The 17,376-nt window shown below is 35.3% G+C and overlaps 1 protein-coding gene across 2 annotated transcripts; it reads right to left on the bottom strand.

Moving 5' to 3' along the window:
* Window positions 1–230: 230 nt before the first annotated feature.
* On the bottom strand, window positions 231–11,511 carry LOC113823343 (sorting and assembly machinery component 50 homolog). Of its 2 annotated transcripts, XM_027375960.2 has the most exons (12): window positions 11,361–11,511; window positions 9,702–9,755; window positions 8,286–8,396; window positions 6,907–7,008; window positions 6,634–6,750; window positions 4,657–4,868; window positions 3,853–3,958; window positions 3,542–3,724; window positions 3,164–3,250; window positions 2,563–2,724; window positions 1,322–1,448; window positions 231–1,123 (listed from the first exon to the last, which is right to left on the bottom strand). In XM_027375960.2, exons 1-12 carry the CDS (start codon window positions 11,379–11,381, stop codon window positions 936–938), a joined length of 1,470 nt encoding a protein of 489 aa, XP_027231761.1. In that variant the 5' UTR covers window positions 11,382–11,511; the 3' UTR covers window positions 231–935. The 2 variants fall into 2 exon arrangements, with proteins under 2 accessions (XP_027231761.1, XP_027231762.1); XM_027375961.2 differs by lacking the exon at window positions 8,286–8,396.
* Window positions 11,512–17,376: the final 5,865 nt, after the last annotated feature.

The following is a 17,376-nucleotide window of genomic DNA, read 5'->3' as shown; positions in this document are numbered from 1 at the left end:
CTTTTCCATAGTGGCATGTGACCTTAGATGCCTAACACACTTACTTGTTTCAACATTCAAAATGGTTTAATTTTAAATAAGGAATAAACCATATTAAGTAAAAACATGATTTAAAATTGTAATATAGGCCAAGAGTTTTAAAATAGGACATGGATATTCTTAGGAATTTGAGCACTTAAAAACCTGTGCTACAGAATGGGGTAAAAGAAAAAAAAAAAACAGGCACAAAATTAAGTATGTTCTTTGTATTTATACACTGTACAGAAGCTTTGCATATAAATGAATTTATATTCATTTGTTAAAAAAAATCCTGAAGACAGAAAGGGTGAAAGCTGGAGTCGAAAGTGTGTTTATGGACAAGCCTTCTCCTAATTTTTTTTTTTTTTGCAAACTGTCTTCAGTAACCCAAAAAAGCATTCAAGTTGGTCCAAAAAGCTTTGTTAAAGATCTTAATACCTGTTAATCAGCCTACCACATATACAGAACTACTTTCTCCCTCTTGTCTATGATTTAGTATGTCTGCTGTTATGGAGATTTTTAAAATTCGATATAATACAGAAGTCAAGAACAAATTGGAGTCCATTCTTTATCCTCACTAATTTTAACAACCGACCATACTCCAACATGACAGTTTTAGCTGCAGCTCATTTCTTTTCATGTTTTGGGGAAGTTTGAAATGCATATTTAATGGTCAACATGAAAACCAGGGGGATGTAACCAGAGATATACACCTGTAATATACAATAAATTACTCTCCAAGTTTTTTACTGTAACAGATAAAAAAAAATATCTTGTTAAGAGTATAAGAAAATATGACATTTCATATATCTATATACCTTCAACCTCAAAGAGAACAGCTAGTAACTGCAATTATTCCTTTAAATTCATTTTAAAGATTTAACTTCAACCCTTAACTCTTCCTCTTTGTTTAAGTACTACAAAAAGGTTGCCGCAACACCGAACTGAAGGCCCTGGTTTGGTCTGTCACCACGCTGCAGCAGAAGTGGGATGCAGTAGTTCAACTCGACCCGTGCAAAGCCTCCAAGACTCATGGCGAGACCTGCCCCATAAGACAGTCGCATATCCCGTATGAGAGTCTGGAGATTTTCTTTGTAGTCGTCGGCTGGGGGGGGGAAAAAAAAAATCTAAATCAGTTACTAATGCTCTGGAAATATGCAGCCGCAGGAATGACAATTTATGCAATCTACTACAGATGCCCATTAAATGAAGCATTCTTAAAAAGACTTCTCACAAAATTTAAAACAAATCAAGCTTTCCATAAAATAAACAAAAACATCCACAAAATCTAATTTGATCTTACTCATGACGAAGTCCCCAATGTTTCCTGTATTTACAAAACCATGTAGTCTGAACTTCTCACTGATGGAACCACCACGTGAAAGTAGAGGTAGAGGGATGTAGGCATGTAGTGCTGCAGCCCAAAACATCTGCAGGAAGAGTTGTCCATAATTATTTAGCCATATACAAGTACAGCAATAACAATACTTATGGATTTCTTGTTGCTGCTGTTTGCACATGGATATTATGTGAAGATGCAAGTCAAGCTGGTAAATTGAATACAATATAATGACTGCACACTTTACCTTGTTTGAGATATCCAGATACTTTTTATAAATCAGGCTCATTAACATCGATCATTACACAATACACTAAAAGGTGCTGCATGCTACAGTTTCAAATTGGTATACTTTTTCTTTTTAGGTCAAAGCAGATACTGTATTTAAGATGTAGATCACTCTGAATGGTTACTTCTCTATACAGACATTCCTCATGTCTTCACCACAAGCCAAATAAAAAAAATAATAATATAGAAAAACAAAGAACAGGATTTTTTTTTTTTTGTGCAAACAAATGTCAAGCCTTGTATATATTAGACCTAACACAAAATATTACATATTTCAAACTTTTAAGCTCTTGTGGATCCCATCAATTGCAAGGACTGAGCATGTCAACCAAAACTCATTAAAATCTGTTTTAATATTTAACAATGCTAATAATTCTTACTTATCCCTCTGAAGAGTGTCTGTATAGTTATTAGTCGGTAATACAGGAATAAAACTTTCATTTTCCTACTTTCCACTCTGTGCAAACACTATTACATACCAAGAATGGAAAGTTTCAAGGGATTTTCTTCTCTACTTCAACCATCAGTTTCATGATACTGTTGTGCAGATGAAACAAAATATCAAAATAGGCAAATTTTCCTTATATACCAGCTTCACATTTATAAAATTAATTTTTTTATATCAACTTGTCTGTTTTCACATGGCAGTATACCTGGCACATACAGAAACAAAATGCAAACATACAATTACACTCTAACACCGGAAATTGACACTCGCTTACATAGATACAAATCACATACTCATATATTAATACTAACACACATCCATTTAATCCCTAACTCTGACTCATTTGTATTCAGTTTCATTTACATCCTCATAATCTTCTTGTCAACTCAGTCTCCCTGAAAAACAAGACGACAAAAGAAAAGACAAGCAAAACACACAACAAAAATCACAATCAATTGTCCTTATCTACCTCAGCCCCAAGAGAACACCCGTCACTGTGTGGTCCAACTCCTGCCATCTCAAAGCCTCTAAGATTCATGGGGCCACCGAGCATGAAGCGGTCCGTAATGCAGTGGGTTTTGTTGTTCCTCAGTGGTAGAAGATGGCCTGCCTGTAGTGACCCTTGGATGACCTGTTAAAAACAGTTTTCAGATTTGTTGTTCTTTTTTCTTTCTTTTTAATAGGCTGTCATGTTTAAATGATGTGTTTCCTATTACCTTTTTTTCATACTTACACTTGAGTCTTGCTATAAAATACAAAGATGTGTTCATACATTATTTCCAATCATAGGTAATGAGTAGCGCTTAGCGTCTTTGGTTTAAAAATTAAGAAGCACATAAATACCAGTAATTCCTATGATTAAAAAACTACATATCCCAACATAAAAAAACATGATTTTAATGTGCCAAATGAGAAACATTGCTTGTAGAAATACCTAAGCAGTGTTAATGATTCTGAAAATTTCCTCAGAATCTATTGTATTCCTTTTTCTGTTATTAAATATACATATACTTATATAGATAGACAGACAGAGACATACAAAGACTGATAAATATAGAATTTGAACTTACAAGTTCTTTTGTCACTGGAACATTCACTTGCATATCTAATTCATTCTTTAAGAATCCAATATCTCCTCCTAGACCTGCCAATTCATTCTGGAAAACAATTACAGAAATTTAAGGATACTAAAATAGAGAAAGTTCTACTGATACAATGTTTTCTGATCAACTTCATCCTGTATCTTAAGATACCATATAAATAGTGGTAGCTATATGAAAGTTGATGTTTATGTTTCATCTAAAAATTAATACATTACACATCATGTTTAGCATAGAATTATAATCAAACAAAACTATTATTCACCTATTTACAAAATTAAAGACATAATTCACTGTAACTTACAAACAACTTTTTATAAATAAAATAAAGAAAAAGAAGTTTTCTACCTTTAAGGTAAAGGTGACTCCATCAGTAGGGAAAACCAAATCATCTCTCTTGTCAACATTCAGCTCATGACGGAGGGAGGACTTAAGGGAGTGGCCGGCTTGTTCCCTCACAGCAAAGGCAGTGGACCGAGACAAACAGGAGAGGTGACGCCAGCACCCTTCAAGAATGAGTTTCTGTTGTACCTATTTGATAATTTTGGAAGAAAAAGGTTCATAACACATCATGTTAACCATACAATTCAACACATTATTATCATCCAATAATCACATGCAGACAAAGCCAACTGGAAACAAGTTTATGAACAACTTACATTAGGTGCAGAGTTGAAAGCAAGATTAAGTAATGCTCCACGGTCTAGTTCTCTATAGCCAGACCATGGAGCTTCTGAACCTTGTTGATAAAGACTTGCAGTTAGTCTGGAAATCAAGACTTATAATGATTAATATTAATTTCAATCCTTTGGAAGTGGGGCCACATAGTGTCCTCTATGAATTTTGTTGCACATAGATGACTCAACAAGTGCTCACCTACCAAAGACTTAATGAGAGGGGCCAACATGATCTCTCCTTGAATTGCGGGGAATCAGTTTTTTCTTATGCTATCAACATGAATACTTATATCATTATCATTTACATGAGGATTATAACAATATTGTCAAAAGACAAAAAAACAATAAAAGAAACATCTTTCCAAAAATCAACTCTAAAATGACAATGTACTTGTGGAGCCATGTGAGCTATGTGTAAATAATTAATAACTTGACATCACAATGAACATGGCATGTATGTTATGCCATCCCAGCATAAGTTTACATACATCTATGGACTAAGGGTGAAGACAAATTTTGTAGATCTTAGGTCTGAATAAAGAGGTTAACCAACTATACCTGGCAGAATACTAAGAGAATTTCAACAAATGAAAAGATTAGCTTGAACTAACTAAAATCATAAATATTTAATGATACCTGTTTCTTGACAAAGCACTAGCACCAAATTTCTTCTAAGGAGAGGAATACAGCTGTTAGTAATGAAAGCCTAATGAAACTATCATTTCTTTTACATTACACTATAAAACTAAAAACACTCAACAGAAATAAAAACTCGCAGTAACTTACACAGTACTTGCTTCATTATGGAAAGGTTTTACAAACGTTGAATAGAAGGATGAACTCCTTTTCGTGCCGTGGGAATATTCAAGACTAAGCTCCTCTGCCCGGCCAAAGATGTTCTTCAGCATCCCTCCTGTAGTCACTGTCCCCTCATTGTTTCCCACACTGGTGTTGACCTTTGCACCCAGAAAGTTCACCTCCCGCACCTCAAAAGTTACCTGGAGCATATGATCATTGATATTGGATATCCATAAAAATACATGTAATATATGTGAAAATCCAAAGCAAACCAAAAGGTGTTACAGATATACATAAAAGTATGTCAATATAAACTAATTAAAATTATATAAATAAATGTATTTGAAATGTAAAAATACACCTATAAATATTGTTTCAGACATATTCTGCATAAATAATTATCTAGATCAAACTCACTGAACAAAGCCTACACAAACCAAAGAATTTTGACACTGAATACCATTCACATGAATAATACAAGAAAATTTATAGTGTTATCTACAACAGATAGAAAATTACATTTGTGAATCATTATGCAGGTATGGAAATACATAAAGAGAATCACTAGTAACAATGTCTCTTTAGAAATTAACATATAAATTATATATGTAAGCAGACTTTTGTTGAGTATTTGTTAACATTGCAGTTGTAAGTTTTACAAATGTGTTGTTTACAATTTGTTATAATTACTATCCCCAACTTATTATTGCTGCAATTATAATTATGATGATAAATAAAATGATGCTGACCATGCCATCCATTCTTAGTTTATAATAAACAAAATAAACAAAACACTAGTGTTTTGTTTATTTTGTTTATGCACAGAGGAGTCCACAAGCACTTAGTCACAAGGAGTGACTCCCTATTCCTAAGTGATCTCGCCTATTTACCCCAAGCTTTTTCTTCTATTATTATCATTATCAGTCTAAATAATTTGGTTTCATGATCAGCATTATCATCATTGTGTTATTAACAATATCAGAAATAAAAATAACCTCCTCTTAACAAAAGTAACAAAGTAAACAGATGAGGTTGTGTAAGTCTTGTATTTGGCTCCTTCAACTAATTGCTTCAACATCAACAAATTTATCCAAATCCCACTGGGAAAAGGTGATAATCCCTGAAGGAAAGTTTTGTGAAATGTCTCGACACACAGATGGCTCACCAGGTGCCCAGCCACCAAGGAGTCAATTGGTAGTCTACGGAACCTCACCTGAATTCCCATTTCCTCTCCCTTTTATTTTAAATGCTATTGATACTGATAATGTTATTATCATTAATGACATAACACTTATTACACTGTTATTAACAATACTAATGGCAACATAAAAAGAATAAGATACTTCTAAAAAATCAAGGAAAAGGCTAAACAAGTGAGATGGGTAGGATTAGTAACTGACCCTTCGTGACTAAGCCCTTGTAGAGCCATCTGTGTAATGACGATCAATAAACTACAAGACTGGCATGGCATGTGCATGCATGCCATCCCCAGTGGCATTAGGTTGATAGAAAATCACAGTCGCAAGTGCATGCATATATGTATTTACAGCATCAAAAGTTTAAAACACCATAGCTATCAGATAACCCAGCTTTAATTGGTTGAATTATAAAATCTTTTGACAGCCATACAATATGTAAGAAATACTAACAGATGATGTCATTTTAAAATTTTAGTCTATTACTATGACAAAAAAAAAATAAGTGCAAAAGTAACATGTATTTGTTTCATCATACTTAAAAAAGTACTCTTTCCTATAAGAAATTTGAATTACATTATATGAAATTTGTGTTCAAGTATTGGCTAATGGAAGGTCTTACACACAAATTCATATACCCTACCCAGTCATACTAGCATACTCTGCTATTATAAGCTGTACTTATTACTTGAAATAATATAACAACAACTGCATAGTAAGTTTGATTATTCAACAGAAATTGGGCAAAAAATCTTTTTAAAAAACTCACCTCAATTCCATCATCCCTGGCATCTGGCCCTTCATAGGTATCAATAAAAACACCAACATCCTTGAAACATCCTAATTTTGCTAATCTTGATCTTGCTTCATGAATCTTTAAAATTACCTGAAAAACAAATGTTACACATTAATTTGACTATTGACATCACCTGGTTTTCCCTCTTTGTTTCCACAAAGAAAGGAGTAATCTTTTCTTCATCCAATCTACAATATCAACATTCACAGTCTGGAATGGTCCAACTACTTGTAAACAAACACATACTGAGTAGAAGTCCTGGGCAGTGAAGACATCTCTGACGGTATTAATGACGATATCATCTTTTGTGCGTGCCAGCCCATCAACATGGACTCTTTGCACATGGGCCTGAGAAAGACAAATCATCTCATTACATCAGGCTGTGAAAAAGTATCAATATCAATATTATCATTTTAATATTACCATTACATAAAATTCTGAATGGAAACCCAAATCACACTACACTAAATCCTGTTGATAACAAAATCTTGATCAATTATTTCAAAAAGTAGAGTGCAACTTGTCTATTACCAAGGTTGTTTCTCTTTTCTTACAGTTTCTTTTTCAATTACATACTAGTGTTACTCATGGTTCAGTGGGTAGATCTTTCTGTAAATAACTTTATGCATACTTGGCACTCTTTGACACTACCATTTTTAGAATAAAAATGAAGATCTTTAGCTAGCAAAGTTGTCATTGCAGATCCAAACAACTCACAGGTAATCTGATGATACACAAATTTCTGCAATACAACATGAGAATAAAATAAATGCATGCCTCCCCTTCTAAACTAGTTGGGAAGCAAAACAAGGAAGGATAGCTTACAGCCTCTTCTGTGACTAAACAAAGAGCTGCTTATTTGTCAATATGAAATCATGCTCATAACCCACTGCCGCCAGAGGTAGCATTTACATACATGCCATGCCCACTGTGAGTTGAGTTTATCAAATGTCTTTACACGCAGATGGCCCTACAAGTGCTTAGTCACCAAGGAGTCAATTACTAGTACTATCTCAACTGTTTATCTTCTTCCTTGATTTTCTGAAATATTGCTATTAATAATGTAAATAAAATTATAATACCTATTTTGTCTATAATAATAACACTGATATAAATAGCATCAAATTGACTCCTTGGTGGCTATGAACTTTTAGAGCCACCTATTTGCAGAGACATTTCACAAAACAAAACTACAGAGAACATTATATTTTCCTGGTGGCACTGTGATAAGCATAATCAAAATATTTTCGGTGATTAACAACTTATTATCACTTCTATGAAATCAAATCAGACATGCTAAAAGGGTATCTTTCTTTTTACTAGCATAATTATTATTCACAGCATAACTATACACAAACATTGAGGGTGCTGGAGTCTACTTCCATAATAAGATACCATAGTAAAGCTAGCTGTGCATATATTTGAAAAATGTACATCATATAAACAAGCACAAAGACAGTTTCATTATGAAATAACCTTAAAATTCAATCTTTTTCATAAATTTCTCAAGCAAAAATTATGTAAAAGGGATACGAGAAAACAAGAAATTCCACTTTAAACAAAATGGGAAAAGAAAAGCTAAGTTATGACATGCAAAGCAACTTGAATTAGGTTAGTGTTCTGACCTGAGTATTCCTCAACTTCTTGTTCATAACCTGAGCTTTTTGCTCAGCCAGCCTTTCTCTAATACTCTTTAGTCTTTTTCTTAGTTCCTCTCTCTCTTCCTTGCTAATATGCTGAAAGTTTAAGTAGACCTATCAGTCTGTGTTTTTTAAGACGCTAGAAAAACAATACTCAACACTGGGTAGGAAGATGTTGTACCATGATAACTGGAAATGATGAAAACTTGAAAGACATGGTGCCACTGTTCTTTACTACTAGATAAAAGAGAAACACCAAAGACACATGACAGAAGAACTAAGCTAATGATAAGCAAATAAGTTTTGAGACTTGGCAACCACTACCACTTTTAAACAAGAAAGAAAAGGGAGTCAATACAAACAATACTTATACATTAAAGTATCTCAAAGACATCACTGCTAACTCATCTAGTGAGCCTGAAACAGATCTCATAGTTAGACCTATACTGGACACCCTATACTACCAAAGACTAATTTAGAGACAGATCTCAAAGTTCAAATACACAACCTTCTGAAAACACAATCTAGATATACTTATATCTTCAAATAAATGCACTAATAACTAAGTACACTCCAGAACAAGAGCGTTCCAAGAGAGCTTATAAATCATTAAGAATATCACTAAATCTGAGAATGTTACAGAGGAGAGAGGAAACCTAAAAGACTAAATCCAATAATTTTTAAAATCTTATTAATCATATTCAAATTAATCAGAAATAATCAAGTTGTATTCCTATCTTTTAGAGAAAATCACAACTAGAAGTAAAATCATAATTGAACTAATAGTTACAAAAAGTATTAAAATTAATCTCTACTGTGAAAATTGAAGCTGAAGTTCTGTTTTGTTTATCCAAAACTTCTAGTCCACAGACATCAACAAAATACAAAATAGTAATGACTTTTACTGAAATTGGTGAATTATACTGTGATTTTTATCAATCTTTCTTATATTACTACTGCATGCAAAATATAACTATCTAACAAACTTCAAATCAACTACACTGAGCTATAATGTCTTCAAAGGGGTTTCTATTTACAACCATTTATATTTTTTAGACCCACTATTGACATGTAAAATATTATTTCCTTATATCAAAAAATGCAAGTATGTTAGAATTAAGAGTAACATAATATTATTAATATACAAAAAACAAAGCAAATACAAAATGGACAAAGAGTGACACCTACTGTCTTCTGTTCACATGTAAAAAATGCCTAACATTAGTGAGCCACACAAAACCTTTTAGTAAAACCAATGCATCTGTTAATAATTCCACATAAAACCTTTTAGTAAAACCAATGCATCTGTTAATAATTCTTTTAACAATCTATCATTATCATTACCATGGTAGGAAAATAATCTTTTTTAAACAGTATGTTAGTTACTGCCAGAATAATTACCCTCATTGCCTGGAAGTCTACTTTATGCCCATCGTGTTCTTCTTGTTCTGGACTCTGAAAAAAAATAAAAGAAAGAAATAATTTCATGGGCCTTATGAATAAAGCTGACATTTCCTTCAAAGACTTAATAAAAATCTTTAAGTTGAGGTGCAAGATCATCATCACTCAAACAGTTCAGAACCTTCAGTCTCTCTCCCTGATTCCTTGTCTGTCAGTCTGTTTCCCAGTCTCCATCTCCATCCCTGACTACTGATTATACTCAGTGCCAAAAGTTATGGCATGAAATTCCTGTGCCAAGACTTATGGCAATTTATCAAGGACCCCTTATAACCCCAGTGCAAATTTGATGAAAGTGTTGGCATGAGACAGAGAGGTAAAGTGAGCAAAATTTAGTAAGATGTCACTTGTTTGAACCGGATAATGTGCCCAGCACCTTCACAGGCAGAGCATTCAGTTTGTCTCTTGTGTCGCCCCACGCAGCTTATGAGTGTAACCACTACTTAGTTTGCCTTTTGTGGAAAAGTGGGAAGTGGCAAAGAGCTTTCAAAGGAACAGATTTCTGCCACAGCTTCCCTGAAAGTTGGAGGGGAAGTCTAATACAAAGATCACTATTATTACTAGCATAGCACTCCATACAGTGCAGCACTGGACAAAAAAACAAGGAGGGAGGCAACGAAGGTCCACCAGTCCACAAGAAAAGGCCTAGGAGGCCCCGTCTCAGCTCCAAGAGAATCATGAAGGGTCTCCAATGTCAAGTGAACAAAGAACCATGAGTAACTGCAAAGGAACTCAATGGGTCATATGGTTACAATGAAGTCAGTCCTTCCAAAAAATGTACCCGTTACCAAGGACAGGTATTTGGAAATACTTGCTGATCACCTGGAGGGCTGCTTCACCAAGTGCTAAAGTGAAATCTATCAACAAGACGGTGTCCCACATCACTCAGCCTACCTAGCCTGTGATTGGCTGGAATGGGTGGGAGTGGACTACATAAAGGACTGGCCATACTTATAAGCAACCACACAGACATATAAATACAGACCCCCCCCCCTATGCACACACACAAAAAGAGTAACTATTATTGCACAGGCACAAGTAAGTGTATAAGGTCTGTCTACACTCACAAGTATTAACTTCAGTTATCAGTGTACCTTTTGGTGTGAGATACCTTTTCTTGCATAACAAACTACACAATTATATACCAACATGTACAAGTTTATACCATGATCTTTTAAGTACATTCTTGATGCCGCCAACTTTATAAAAACCTGACCAATTACTTAAAAAGATGAAAGTTAACCCAAATAAAGCAGTCCACGGGACCACGTCGTGTCTAGACTTGCCTTACCATGAATAGCCCATGACATCATACAGAAACCTTCTAAACACATCTCGCCGTCCCTGGAAAAAGTCTCGAAAACATGGCGTTGGGACACTGATAAAGCTTCTAGGTAATTCTGCCATGCCTCACCGCCTGCTCAGTTATGTAAGGAAATCACTTCAAGCAGTCTTGGGAGAGGGTCTTGATCCCGTCAACACGTCCCCTTCATCTTCCCCCTCATTTACATCCCCTATTTGACCCCATTCCTCGCCTCCCATGAGCCTGACAGCTCCCCCAAGACTTCAAGCCCGATCTTCCAGTCAGCAACAAGGTCTTACTTTTGCGTGCACGGTTCCCATTTTGATGTTTCATGCGGGTTTTGCCCCACTTGTCCTCCTCTTGTTGTTTTCCTCGCCTCCCCGGCCCGGCCACTCGACACCGTTGCCAATGCTGTGGGGAGGCTGACCCGTCGAGTACTGTCTATATTTTATCACTTCTCATCGCATTTTGGAATAGATTTTGCCTTTATTTTCTTATTGAGATTGCTCTGTTTGGATTCTTTAGGTGTGGTTGTCTCTTAAGTATGTTGTCCGTTAAGTATGTTTGTTTTTTATTATATTCATTGGTTTGTGTTTTTCTTCCCGAACTGGCAACGATTGTCATTATAATTCGAGAGAAAACTGTATGCATTTGGTGTATATTTTGTGATTACACCAGTTATGGCTTTTCAAGTCTATTACTCTCTGTAATACCCATGATAAATACTGGTATATACCTGTGCAAAAGACTGACAGAAGATACATAGGGTTCGTGTTTGGGCATTTCTGGGCGTGGCGGGCTGTTCAATTAATGCTGTCAACACCCACGCAATTATCACCACACAGTCCTTTATGTCCAAGTAAATGGTAGTGTGCATGCACGCGAATACTTTGTGTATAAGATATTTATGCGTATACACACTCCCACACGCACGCGCACGTGTATGTGTGTGCTATATATAAATCATATAACTTTTTAACTGATGCATAATTTTTGGCACACGCAAAGTTATCAAGAGATGGTTTCATATTTCAAAAGTTTTTTTTTTTTGGAAAACATACTCTCGTTCTATTTGTGTTTTGTTACATGTGACTTTATCCAACTTCACTCTTCCTGTAACATGATTTACACAGCATTATCAGTATCATTTCCCAGATGTGAATTCAGAACGTGCATGTTTTCATTTTTCATATTATCATTGTCATTATCATTACTACAACTATTGGTACTTCTAATATTACTATTTTAACTTTTATTGCCATTATCACTATAATTATCATTATTGTTATCATTGTTACAATAATCTTTATTATTATTATCAGTATCCTTATTATCATTATCACTATCATTATCATCATTGTTCCTTCTATTATCATTGTTTGTTTTATTATTGTTATTGCTATCATTATCACCATTATCATCCTCATTATTGATATTTACTATTACTATTATCATTTCAATATTATCATCATCATTACCATTACTATTATTAATGTTAGTATTATTGTTATTGTTGTCAATATCATTATCATTATTATTACTGTTATCATTATAATTATTATTATTGCTGTTATCAGTTTTATCGTATCATCATCATCAGTTTTTTATCATCAGTATTACACCGGTGTACAAGCACTGTGTTGCAAGGGAAAGAAAAACCTGTTTCAACTTGAGGTGCTGAGCTTGAAAAAAAACTATTTGCCTCCTGTTTCGGAGATGGTTTTTTTCTGGATCTTTATATATTTCCAATTAAGATTTCTCATATCGCACATTGTTTGAAGGTTACCGAAATCTTTTATTTCCATCCATATGTTTTCCCTTTTGGAGCCTTCGAGGTGTTCTTTTTTGTTCTTTGATATATTTCATTGGCGTCAAAATTCTTTATGAATGGCCTCTTGTCGAATTGAATTAATGTATTTCATAATATTTTATTGATGCAATGCTTGGTACTTATGTACTTACTTTTTTTTCTTTAGCTAACCAGGAAAATTGAGTCTGTTTAAGAATATAATGCATCATTCTGCTTAGTTATGACCTCAAAAAAGGATATTTTTGTTACGTTTGCGGAGAATTAATATTGGATAAGAATTAAAGGCCAATCAGCAATTTTGTAAAACAAGCCCACTACGCATATTTCGAGCTTGGTGAAAAAGATACAATTTTAACCAAAATTATCTTCCTCACTGGACAAGGAAGAAATTTGGAAACCCTATGGTACAGCGAGAGTCATAGGACCATGTGGATGACTGTTACTTTTGTCTCACTTATGATATTGGAGCCTCGAAGAAAGTTCATTGAATACCCTGATCTTTCTTCTGCTCGGGAAACAGTACCAAGATACATGTAGCCTCCTCGGTCGGTATCACACAATGAGGTTATCCCCGCCCCTGTTCTCACTTCGTTACCTGATTTGGAAGACATCGAAGTTAGAGTATCCAAACCACTGAATCCCCAATATTCGCTTATGAATATGACTGTAGACAACATTGAACAAGAGAGCCAAAACGACGACAGGGACTTGAACATCGATCCTGATTTTTGCTCAGAATCAATCGCCTGTGAGTTCTCTCAGGCAGAATTTAAAAATTCGGTAAAAAAATTTGTACCTCTCCAAAAAATCTTCAGAACTCTTAACCTCAAGACTAAAAAAAGGAAAATGTTGAAAAGTTATCGCGGACGAGATGCTGGTTCTGTACCTTTCTTCCACGAGGAAGATAATCTCGTTTTTAGTCACGTTTTACGCCTAGAAGTGCTGGGCCTCAAAGATTATATTCCTGGCAATCGGCGACTGTTTAACGACAGTTCAAAACGGATCTTGAAATCTGTTTAACTACATAACACCAGTGGATATGTTTTTATTTGGATTTGTAAAACCTATTCCCACACGCCCAGAAATACGAGACCAGGATCTTCACATCCACAGCAGAGGTCAGAACCATCATTGTATCACAGACCAGGAACATAACAAGAATTGATAGAAATTTAAAGAGACAGTCCATTAACTTAAGATTCCAAACAAATCATATTTGAAACAGATAATCTTGAAAAATGTGTACAGAAAATAGAAGTACGAACTTTCTTACTTTAATATGATGCTAGTCTTAGTTTTCAATTTTAGGAACATTGGGAGGCATAAAGAATTGATTAATGAAGTTTTTAATGCATTGTCTTCAATCATATAGGTACGTCTGGGATGAAGGGAAGGAAAAGGTGGTCTTCAGAAGCATCTGAGAAGTTTATATTAATATTTACAGAACACTTTAAACAATTAGGATGCAAAGCAGTGCAGAGATAAAAAAGGCAAGATAATTATGAAAACATTATGCATTATGAAAAACATTAGTAAGAGTCTCAGTTTCATGAAATACACATTAAATATAATAGATAATTTGAAACCTAAGAGAAGTCTAAAATAGTTTCTTAGATATGATTACCAAAAACATGACATTACAAAAAGAAAGAAAAAAAATGAAATCTCCCAGAAGAGCGAATTTCACGCGCGACATTTCTCTTCTCTCCGACATGTTTACATGAAAACGGAGGTGATAGAATAGTGAGTACGACAGTTTTTACTGAACATTATTGTCATGCCGTCTGGCAGCCGGACTCGATGGATTAGGATTAAACTACGGTATTGAGAGTTAAGGACGCTACAGAAGACGCCCTATGTCTCAAGGACAGTCGTAAATCTCAACACAGGACGAAGACTGAGTGGCTTTTAAGGATTGCAATGAATATGGGAGAGAAAGACGTTATTGCTGGGCCTCTCGTATCACGTGAAAAATCTCTTTCCACCTTTACATATCAAACTTGGATTATACAAGCAGTTTGTTAAAGCTTTAAATAAGGATGGTAATTACTTTAAGTACATTTACAAAACTTATCCTGATCTGAGTTATGAGAAGCTGAAAGGTGATACATTTGATGGGCTGCATAATAGAAACTTAATCAAGGATCCTAACTTTAGTCACGACTTAACATAAATTCTATGCATGTTCGTCATTTTTGCTTTTGATTGAGAACTTCCTTGGAAATCTGGTCCAGAAAATGATGAGAAGCCTCTAGACATCGGGAGCAAAAATAAACATCAAAGTCCTGTACCTCCACAGTCATCATAGCCAGTTTCCGGAAACCCTTGGGCAAGGTCTATGTAAGCAACGATCAAGGAAAGCGTTTTCATCAGGCTATACGAATTACAAACGAAAAATATCATGGTCGTTGGTACAAGCCCATGATGGCTGACTTCTGCTAGTATTAATCGAGATTGTCCTGATGCTCCTCATTCGCGTAAGTCGAGGAAGTTGCGATTTTTGCCATAAAAATGATGTTAACAGATATGATTGATTATTTTTCCTTTTGTTTTTCAAGTATACTTTAGTTTTTCCATCTAGTATCTTATTGCTTTAGTTCCTGCTCATCTTTATTATATGATATTGATATATGAGATATTTTTGGCTGAAAACGGGAACCAGTTGCAAGAAAACTAGGGCCAATGAGGAGAAATGAGAGTGATAATTGAAACCAGAGCCCCTAAAATGTCTAAAGCCAATTCTTACATCAAGTGCAACACAGAAAACAGTAGACCAGTGTTATTATAGCTCTGTCAAATTACACGTGCAAAATCCACAATTCACAAGGAATCCCGCCAGCTCATCCACAGAGCAGATTTTGATCAATATCATTCAGTAAACAAAATGGGCGGACATGGAGATAAATCGGAAGCAAGACGTGGTGGAAGAGCTGGTTCTCCGAAAAGAATTTGTCTTATATTAATGGCTGGAAGACCTGAAACTGGAAAATGATGTATGGTACAGTTACTTACGCATAACGGAGAACTACTTTCAATTTTTATCAGCGTGTATATATGGGGAATGCCAACGGCCGAGTGATATCATATGCACAATGATGGTGCTCCTTAGGCTTTTTCCAATGGTTGCCTAATAGTGACCTTTTGCCCTTCCAATGGACCGCATTCAGCAGTTCCAACGGTGACCCATCGCTCTTCCATTGGTCCCCATTGCTGTTCCCATCGCGACCATTCGACCCTTTCAGTAGTGCCTCAACAACCTTGCCATCAGTGATTCACGGTCCTTCCAGTGGTTCCCCTTACGCATTTTCAATTGGTACCTCTTTGCCCTTCCATTCTACCTTTCAAGTCAGCCCTTACCCCATGACTCTTTCAGTGTTACCTCTCAGTCTTTCAGTCCTTTTCAGTGGTGCTCCTTCGGCTCCCTCAGTAGTGCCCCTAAATCCTTCCAATAGTGCCCTCTGACTCTGTGCGATGACTTCCCTTGGCACTGCCTCGTATCTCACATGCCAGCTGACGCCCCGGGGCAAATAAAGCCTGAAGTTGGTTTACCGAGCAAAGCACAAACAATCGCTTTCAGTCCTTTATATGAATCTGAAATCTATTACAATTCGATGGCTATAACTATATAACCATTACTCCTTACGGACTCGATTAATGCTTAAGGATTAACCGAGACGTGAGATAGCCATAGCTCTTGACAATTGTCTGGCTGGCCATGTCTACCTTCCTGTTACAAAGGGATCCTACAGCAATATGTATATCTTACCAGATTTGTATTGAAGCACACGAAATAATTTCCTTTCTTCTAACATGCCTAGCAATGATAAAACATATATATTTTTATATTGTAAATGAATATATCGTAAGTGAATATGTTATGATCATTAAACATTGTTTCGACCAAAGAGCAATCGTACTCGTTCGTGCGGTATTATTTCCTTTTTATACTTCCTTTTCTGTCAGGATAGCTTTTGCTTTCAAGCTTTCAGAGGAATTTATAGCTTCAGGGGAGCTCGATGCATTTATTCACAACGTCTTTGAGAAATTATACACCCAAATCCCTGCCACCACAGGTATACAAGAGTACACCTCCAGTAGTAGATCAAAATTGAATAGTTAACTTTCCTACCATCAGTAGACATCGGTGAGGGCAAATCTTAGCCGGTACAGTTAAAACTTTGCAGATGACTCCCTGTCCATTTGTTCTGCTTGGACTAAGCAGTAAACCGTAGCAAAAATAGACTATGCAGTGGTCTGTCTTCCATATTCAAAGGATCAAACGCTTATTATTCTCTTGAGAAAGAAGTGCATGTCGTGGGCCTCTGTGCTCCATATTCAATTAATAAAAAACATTCTTTTGGACTTATATTTATTTGATGCCCTTTTAAGTTGCATTTTTCTTTCTTTCGTGTGAAGAGTATATGTATTTTTTGTGAAATATTTGCTATACAGAATATGAGTTGTATTTTTTATACATTGCAATTTGACAGTGCATGTTTTACTGA

Source organism: Penaeus vannamei, chromosome 7 (genome assembly GCF_042767895.1).
Source record: "Penaeus vannamei isolate JL-2024 chromosome 7, ASM4276789v1, whole genome shotgun sequence".
In the NCBI taxonomy this organism is placed as follows: domain Eukaryota; kingdom Metazoa; phylum Arthropoda; class Malacostraca; order Decapoda; family Penaeidae; genus Penaeus; species Penaeus vannamei.
This window is presented reverse-complemented; position numbering and strand designations above follow the sequence as displayed.